This window comes from Thunnus albacares, chromosome 21, assembly GCF_914725855.1.
Source record: "Thunnus albacares chromosome 21, fThuAlb1.1, whole genome shotgun sequence".
NCBI lineage: Eukaryota > Metazoa > Chordata > Actinopteri > Scombriformes > Scombridae > Thunnus > Thunnus albacares.
The window spans coordinates 16,051,179-16,060,464 of record NC_058126.1 but is presented as its reverse complement, the minus strand read 5'-3'; the positions used below and the strand labels follow the sequence as shown (position 1 = coordinate 16,060,464).

Sequence of the window (9,286 nt, the reverse complement as noted above, 5' to 3'; positions counted from 1 at the left end):
TACTGTCTGACAAGTTGGGGACATGTCAATAAAACCACGCTAAAGCCAATAGAATCTCTGTACAAACAAACAATAAAAACTCTAGATATGAAGCCACAAGGATACCATCATTGCAATATTTGAAAAAGCACAACTTATTAAGCTGGGAAAACATGGTTAAATACAGTAGACTGTGTATTGTCTTCAAGGTATTACACAATACAGCTCCTCCACCACTCTGTACTTACATCACATTAAAAACAAGCCGAACTACCAGAGCAACAACTAGAGGAGATTGTCTTATTCCACGAAGACAAAGTAGTTATGGCCAATCTGCTTTTTCTGTCAGAGCATCACAAGATTGGAACAATTTACCACAATACATAAGAAACTGTGCCAACTACCATTCATTCACCACAACATTAAGAGCCTGGTTCATTAACCCTTAGATGCACGAGTGACTGGACCCTACACTCTTCCATAAGAGGGTCAAAAATGACCCATATTAGAATCAATGTGTTTTTATGCCATTTTTGTCATTTTGGTTAAGAATAATCACTTGTATAATATTTAGTATTATATTTAGGACCACACAAGAATGATTTCATGTTTGAAATATATTTATTTTTCACTTAACATTTTTGAAAAAGAAAATTACCCAGAACAGCAATAGAAAAATGTGAACATCCATTGTGTGTGTGTGTATGCATGTGTGTGACTGTCCAGTCATTGACAGTTCCTCTCTCTTTTCCCTGTTTTATCTAGCAGCCATGACTCCTTGGATGAGGAAACATAAGAGTAATGTTTTCAATAGATCGATATGTAGCTATATAAATAAATACACTCACACACACTACATATAGTAATGATAGCTAAATTAGTTAGCTAGCTAGTGTTAGCTAGTTATAAAGTGGGCTAATTTGTTGATAAATAATAACAGTCATGAAAGACACACACACAATATTATATGAAGATAATACTTACACGTATCAGCTCTTGCTGTGTAAAATAATCTTCCTGAGGGGTGACACTTCTGATAGTCTGTGTGGTCCACAGTTAATTTCCACAGTATTCCTGACAGCCACAGTTGATAAGAATCAAAGGTTCCCATTGGATTCCATAGAAAATGCATGCGGGTCATTTTTGACCCACTTATGGAAGCTTGGGGTAGTAGTACAAAAACTACAATTTCTTAAAATGTATAAAAGGTAAGTTAAAAATGTAAATGGCATTATATCAAAAGCATGTTTTTTGAGGAATACCTGGAATATGAAATGATAACAATTTTTCATTACGAAGATATTTCAAGAAAACAACCTCACCGGATCATTTTTGACCCACTTATGCATCTAAGGGTTAAAAATCAAACTTGTGAACACTAGAACAATGAGGTGTTTTTGTGTTCTTTGATGTCTTGTCATTATTTATGCTTAGTGTAAGAGCTGCTCTTGTTTATCATAAGCTTTGTATGTAATATCCACACTTTACCAGTCCTAACATTGTGTTGTCATGCTATTTGTTTTATGTGTTGTCATGCCATTGTTGATTTTGTGTCTGAAGACCTGTGTTTCTTGTCTCTATGTAATGCAGGCTTGTTTGTATCGGTATATTTTCACCGCTTTCATTGTTGATTGTATTTTCAATGCTTTTATTCGTAATATTTGTGCTTCCAACTCTTTGCCTGCCCAGGGACAACAGATGAAAATTAGCCTTTCTCGCTAACTCTGGCATATTTTCAGAATTGTTATTAATATGCACTGTCCATGTCAAATAAAGTAATAAAATTCAAATTAAATTAAAATTAGATTATGGGAAAATTAAAATGAACCACCGCACACTGAGATGACTTTACTGTGATTTTATTAGGAGCGAACAACGCGTTTCGTCTGTAGCTTCTTCAGGTTCACTCAGCACAATTGCATGAGTACTCACAGGTGGGATGAATACAACTGAGTCACATGACTATCACTGTCTTCATCTTTTAAAAGTGAGCATTTTACAAAGGGCATGGCAATAAAAATACATATTTCAAAAAACATGACATGATTAATATTACACAGAGTTACAAGAATTTTACATCACTTAAACTTCATTAGATAGACTATCTCCTGTAAACAGGATGATCGATCTACAGCTGTCCCTCTACATCTCTACATGGAAAGGGTGACTGCCTAGTGGTTCATCTCTCCCTAATAGTCCAAATAGCCTGCGTAGCGATACAAGTTAATATTAACATATTACAGAAAATAACTCAAATCCTGTGTTTCATTTAGTCGCCTTCTTAAGAACTGGTTAATCAAATGACCACCTCTTGGACTGGGTCGCATTCTTTCAATGCTGATAAATTTGAGGGAAGTAGCTGACCCAAGGGTTTTTCTCCTTGCAGTGTCTTGCACTGGCATAAACCATATTTCCATTTCTAATGGCAGCCTTATGCTCAGAAACTCTCAGTTTGAGATAGCATTTTGTTTGGCCTACATACATTAGCCACATGGGCATTTCAAGATGTAAATGACATGCGTAGAAAGACAGTTAGTGAATTCTTTTATATCATATGTCTTTCCTGTATGAGGGTGATTAAATGTCTTGGTATCAAATGTGTTTGAAAAGTGTGTACATTTTCCACATCTATTATTTCCATACACTTGTTGAGAAAGCCAATTAGTTTGTGCAGATTCCTTATACATAGAATTGACAACAGTATCTCTGACATTTCTGCCTCTTTTGAAGCAAAAACGAGGTCTAGAGGATGACAAATGATTCAAACTAGGGTCACATTCTAGGATTCTCCAGTGTTTGTTTATAATCTGTTTGACTTGTATAGATGTACAATATTCACACACAAAAGATATTCTGTTTTCAGTGTGTTTAGGGGGAGGATTTAATAATTCTTCCTATCCACACTGTTAGCTTTTTCAAGTTTGATCAATGAGTGTCTGGTCATATCCCCTTTGTCTAAAACATTGAGACATTTCCTTAGTTTTAGTTTGATAATCCTCTTCTTTACTACATATTCTTCTCAATCTCACAAACTGACCATATAAGATGTTGCTGATCATATGGTCAGGATGAAAATGTATAGAGTGTAAAATGGTGTTTCTTATTGATAAATAGATGTCTCCAAATTTATGTTTTCATTAACAGTAATCAAAAGATCCAAAAAATGTTTTTTTATCACAACTGTATTCCATAGTAAAATGCAAAGTGGGATGAGTGCTATTTTTATATTCACTAAATGCCCCAAGTTCATCCTCTGGTTAAATAGATTAGTTGATTAACAACCCCAGATGTTATATTTCTGTTAAATCTTTTGCATCCTTTCCGATTACTTTTGTAAATCACATTTTGCAAAAACAACATTCTTTGTTGTCTAACATTATATGCAATTTTTATTTTTAATGATGTTTTTGTAGCTTACCCATGATGTCTCTCTTGAGCTCCACAACCACATTTTCACTAGTGTTTATTCTGGTCTCCAAAACTGTAACATTTTTCACAAAAAGGTTGCTGTGTTCTCTCTTCATAAAACAGTTGTGTATGGAGTCATAGAATATTGTCGCTACTACAGGAGTTGTACTTTTCTTCAAAATGCTTTGTGAAATTATTTTTTTTACATATGACATCCTCCTCATATTCATTAACACTAGAATGTTTTTTTATTCACTGATAAGTGCATACATATATAGACAATATGGACATACTAATTAATACAAAGGCAACAGGAGATGATATTGATTTACAAAACAAAAGGACACAGATAGGTAACAGGGGACAGCATGTGAAGAAAAGAAAGAAAAAATTAAAAGAAATAAAAATAAATAAGTGGAGGGCGTGATCTGTTTGGGTTTGGATGCATTTCAGGCAAGTGTTGCAGGATGGGTTTGGTTTAGTATTATTTTTATTTTTTCCTAAAAATAAAAAAACCACACTAAAATGTAACTTGTTTTTTAAACTGTGGAGAGGTTGTTTGATATTGTCAGTAGAGAACTTTTTCATCCTGTGTCTTGTTCATGTAAACAGACAAAAACACACACACAAACAGATTATTTGGATTTCATATTTTTAATATTGTAACATTGAGACTTCATGCAATCAACTGTGGGTGTTTTTACAGCAGACCTCACATAGGAAAAAGTAGGAATCCACTAAAAGTGGTACGATTATTGTGATCATCAGAAACAACGTAGTCTGGGGTGAGAACCATGTAGATCTCATCTCCCTTTTCCAGTTGAAGAACAAATCCATTAGACACCATGACAGTGCCATCGTCATAATTTCCATCATAACTACCAGTAATTCTCTTGTCATTGTGATACAATTTAATACCTAGCCAATTTTTAGACCGATCTTCAAACCCGGTGAATCTGAAGTAGTAGGTTCCATTGACTGGAGCTGTAAAGACACCTACAACAAAGGAGGAATTCAGTCTTTTTCTCACCATTAAAATCTTATGTCAGTTCAACAGGAAAATGTTTTTAATTGCTTTTATCAGGCTTTATAGGTGTGTGTCTAACTCTGGGAATTAGTCAATTCAGTAAAAACACAAACCAAACCAAATACAAGTGACAACTATTAAAGCTTTCACAGAAGAACCCATTAGAATAAAGAAAGACTGCCAAATGAAATAAAAATAGTTATGTAATACTTTGAAACATGTGCAAACTATGTAAAAGAGAAAGTCCCTTCACTAAAATGGTATCATGTATATCCCAGTATAACATACTTTATCTGAAAGAGCTTTATAAGAGCTTCCAACCCAGAACTAGCTTACTAAGAAGACAAGAAATACGAAAAAGGAAAAAAAAAAAATGGAGAGACAGACAATTTAAAGGGAGATATTCCACACTTGGACAACTAAGGATTCAATAAAAGTTTTGCATGAAAAGGTAATTCCAAAAAAAATTATTAATTGGATCATAAATCTATAAGATTGTGTAATAATTCAAATAAAACCAGTGTGAGAAGGTGAAAGAGGTATATGTACCTGTAGTTGGGCTATAAGCCTGGCCGATGTTGGTGAAAATTTTACTGAACTGAAGTGTGATGTCAGTATTGAAGGGTCCAACTGCTCCTGCATCAGTAAGGCCGACAGAAAACGCCACCTTTGGTCGTTCTGTGTGAATGTGGAAGACACACACAGAGAGAATATTTTCCTCTCACATCAGTAACAGCTGCAAAATGTCACTTCTGCCTCATTTAATAACTGTATTCATGTCACTCTGCATCCTGCTGCACAGAGGATGACCCTCGATTTACCGTTGCCATTCTCACTGCTACCATAATATGACATTTTGACTTTTTAATAATGATATAAGCAGCTCACCTGCATTCTCTCTCTTGAGCTCCTCCACCTCATTTTCACAGGTGTTCATTCTGGCCTCCAAAACTGTGAACACATTCATCATTTTTATTGTAAAGGAGGTAAAATACATAACTGGAACTTGAAACACATGTATGTGTATCTAATAAACTGGCAGCTGTGTGTTTTGCAGCTTACCGGTGTTCTCCCTCTTGAGCTCCTCCGCCACATTTTCAGTAGTGTTCAATCTGGCCTCCAAATCTGTGAACACATTTCTAGTTACTATTATGAAAGGTTTACAGTCGATCAACAGTCAAGTGTAAAATGACATTAAAATGTATAATATGTGAAAACTACATGAATCTGTTTAGCACTATGTGAATGAACCTGTATTCTCTTGCTCCATCTTCCTTAGCTCCACACTTTGTTGGATCACCATGTCTCTCAGCTCCTTCAGCTCAGCCCAGATATCAGGGGTGATGTTAGTCTGATGACTGGTTGTTTTAACACCCAGGATCTCAGACTGAACCTCTGTCTGAGTGATATCATTCTCTGTCACCCCTCCACTTTCACCCTGAGCCCTCATCCAGTACAGACAGAGCAGCAACGCCAGAAAAGCTGCAGCACGCCTCATTGTGAAATATCACCTCGTGTCAGACAGCCAGATGCAGTCTGACACGTCTCGCTCAGTTTCCGTCTTTATATACACATAAAACAGGTCACTGAACTGCTGTATGAGAATGAAACAGGTGTCTGATAACAAATATGAAAATAACACCAAAGATCTTTGAACACTGAATTGAATTTAAAGCAATCTATAAGTTAGAGTGATGTTCTTTCCTTCAAAATAACAACATTAAAGGACATCGTATTTATTTTATTTAACATTTAACATTAATATTATTGTGATGTATGTTTATGGTCAGCAGGTTTGAAATTTCTTACATAATCACTATGTAGGCCGCACTGTGCTCTTATTTTCACACGCTGTTACTCTGACCAGAGGATCTGCAATAGAAGGCAAAATTAATAAGCAGATTAATAATTGATCAACAGCCAGATGTAAAATTTCATATTGAACTTGTCTGTACTAAACAGATAAATATCTTTTAAATTCTCTTCGGTCACTTTGAGAATCAAAGTTTGCAAATATCTAATTGAGCTGATAGTAAATGATCCAGACCAGTGACATCTCAGTGGTACCAAACTGGAACTTCAAATATGTTTTCACCCAAAAGTTCATCAAGAACCATACCTTAATATCAAATAAATATATTCTCATTGCTAGCATGCAGTAAAAAAAAAGGTTTTACATGTTATTGATTTTTGTAGCTTTTGTATGTTGTATGTATGTATCTGCAATAGAAGGCAAAATTAATGAACATATTAATAACTGATCAACAGCTAGATATAAAATCTCATGTTGAACTTGTCTCTGCTAAATACATTAAAGGCTGATGGCTAATACTCTCTGGTCAAACTATAAAGCAAAAAATGGAAATATACAGTATATCCACCATAAAGCTGATATAAAAGTTACATGGGTGGATCAAATCCCATATAAATAGATGTGGGCCTATAAAACCACTGACTGTCAGTCTGGACCAACATGACAGACAGTTCTGCTGTATGAGCTGCAACTAAAGCAATAAACTACTCAGAACAGACATTTCAATAATATACAAACATTGCATGAATGTGTGAGGCCTTGTGTGACTGACATTAATGCACTCACCTGTATTCTCTTGCTCCAGCTTCTCTATCTTGCTCTTGCTGTTCCTCAGCTCCACCTTGTGTTGGATCATCATGTCTCTCAGCTCCTTCAGCTCAGCCCAGATATCAGGGGTGATGTTAGTCTGATCACTGGTTGTTTTTGACACCCAGGATCTCAGACTGAACCTCTGTCTGAGTGACTGGTAGGTGCAGGGGGCAGTATATAATAATATTAATGTTATTTACTTTACAGTAATGTTAATGTAACGTTAGCTTCATAGTTTGGATAGCTTTACTGCTGATGTATTGTTTGTCCACAATTACTGTAATTAACACCATACAAGTTAAAGTTCTGCTTCATGCTCTGTCAGACTTTTAAAAGGAAGCTTTTTACATTTCCAGAGTGAGTGAAAGAATCAGGAGAGAGGAGACAGAAGTGAGGAAGAATTGCAGGATGTAAAAGTGTTGAAAGAAAAACAAGGAGAAAGTAAAGAAGACACAACTGATTCAAGATTGAAAGAAACAGTTTAAGGAGGAAAGAGAAACACATAGAAGCAGCCCAGGTGTCAGGTGATGGAGAGACATGAACACATTCAAAGCAGGAAAACTGGTAAGAAACTTACAGCTGTATATAGATAAATTACTGTTCTGGTAAATATTTTTAAAGGCACAATCTGTTATCCAAATGTAAACTAAAGGACATCTTAACAAACAAAAGTCAAAGCACAAATTTGAAACCTGCTATAAAAGGACTAACAGATCCTTTAATACAGGTAGTAACACTACACAACAACTCTATTATCATGATGTTTTCACAAGCTGTTAACAAGTTGAAATAGGTGAGACACCAGCAAAAAATAAATAAATAAAAGAAATCTCTGTGTAAATATTTAAATACTTGGGAGACTATTTTCACATTCCTGACAAGCATGTTTGGAAAAACTGAAAATGACACATCGCAGCTCAGTGGATGTTTCTTATTGTTTTAAACCTTGAAGATGTGCTGACTAGAAGTAGAAGTAGCAGAAAAGTACTGTATATATCAGAAAAACATCCAGTGGTGAATAATCACAATTCATTTTGTTCTCATTTTGGTTGGAAAAATGTATATTAAAGAATCCTACAAAGTTGAGTCTTTATTCAGTGACATCTCCATTTTAAAAACAATTAAAACATCCAATAAGGTATTTCAACCATGTTCTGAAATACAGCAAATGGAGTCCAAGCATTTATAAATATTTTTGCGGTTTAGTTTGTTTTAAGATAAGACTGTAGCAGCTGGTTTTGTCTCACTGTCTCTTGCACTACTTTTGAACTCTGCCTCTCTGTTATTTTTAGCTGTATTTTATAATCTTTAAAGATTCTCCCCTTTCCATCCCAGTTGTTGTATGTCTTGTAGTTTTATTGTTTTTTTTATTTCCTTGTAATTATGGGATTTGAAGAGCTATATGTTATGTCTGGATCAGAGATTGTCATCATATCAAAAGCATATTCTTTGTTTAGAAACAATATGTTTATGCTAAATGTCTTTAAAGAAGCAGCCTTTTCACCATTCAGGGGTTTTTGTTTTTGAAAGTAAATTGTTTTATATGTCGTTCAGTCAAACATTATAAACTGAGTCCTTCAGACAAAAATACTTGAAGTATGATGCAGTTTGTTGTAAGATTCCATGTTACATTCTGCTTGAATATGAGTTGCTATACTTCAACAAGTTGTGCTATAAATTATGTTGGTGTATGTGGTTTTTAAAATCTTGTTCCATGTTCCCCTTTTTAACTTTAAGCAACTGCCCCTCTAAAGGTCTCTGCACGGCCCTGCTGAGTGATATCATTCTCTGTCACCCCTCCACTCTCACCCTGAGCCCTCGTCCAGTACAGACAGAGCAGCAACGCCAGAAAAGCTGCAGCACTCCTCATTGTGAAATATCACCTCTTTAGACAGCAAGATGCAGTCTGACACGTCTCACTCAAAACACCCCTGAAAAGGAGCACTTTCTCTCTAGGAGGGCAAAAATGCAGGTCCTCAAACCCCCTTTGAGGTCTATCTGTGCAAGTTCCTGCACCTCTTTAGACAGCACGATGCAGTCTGACACGTCTCACTCAGTTCCTGTCTTTATATACACATAAAGGTCACTGAACTGCTGTATGAGAATGAAACAGGTGTCTGATAACAAATTCAAAAATAACACCAAAGATCCTTGAACACTGAACTGAGTTTAAAGCAAACAACTAGTTAGAATGATGTTCTTTTAAAATCATTAGTAGTGAATCCTTTAAAAACTACAGTTAATGTTGA

General features: G+C 35.3%; 1 protein-coding gene across 1 annotated transcript; it reads right to left on the bottom strand.

The window, feature by feature from the left end:
* Positions 1-4,022: 4,022 nt before the first annotated feature.
* On the bottom strand, positions 4,023-5,947 carry LOC122972706 (cerebellin-1-like). Its single transcript, XM_044339963.1, has 5 exons — positions 5,666-5,947; positions 5,477-5,539; positions 5,303-5,365; positions 4,964-5,092; positions 4,023-4,383 (listed from the first exon to the last, which is right to left on the bottom strand). Exons 1-5 carry the CDS (start codon positions 5,910-5,912, stop codon positions 4,100-4,102), a joined length of 786 nt encoding a protein of 261 aa, XP_044195898.1. The 5' UTR covers positions 5,913-5,947; the 3' UTR covers positions 4,023-4,099.
* Between the last annotated feature and the right edge of the window lie 3,339 nt (positions 5,948-9,286).

Bases quoted from the DNA above. Each gene is read 5' to 3' on its own strand.
- LOC122972706 (XM_044339963.1), bottom strand. From the start codon at position 5,912: ATGAGGCGTGCTGCAGCTTTTCTGGCGTTGCTGCTCTGTCTGTACTGG. The intron at 5,366-5,476 runs GTAAGCTGCAAA...ATGTGTTCACAG, and splicing joins GCTCAAGAGGGAGAACACCG to TTTTGGAGGCCAGAATGAAC. The intron at 4,384-4,963 runs GTACATATACCT...CCTTTGTTGTAG, and splicing joins GGCTTATAGCCCAACTACAG to GTGTCTTTACAGCTCCAGTC.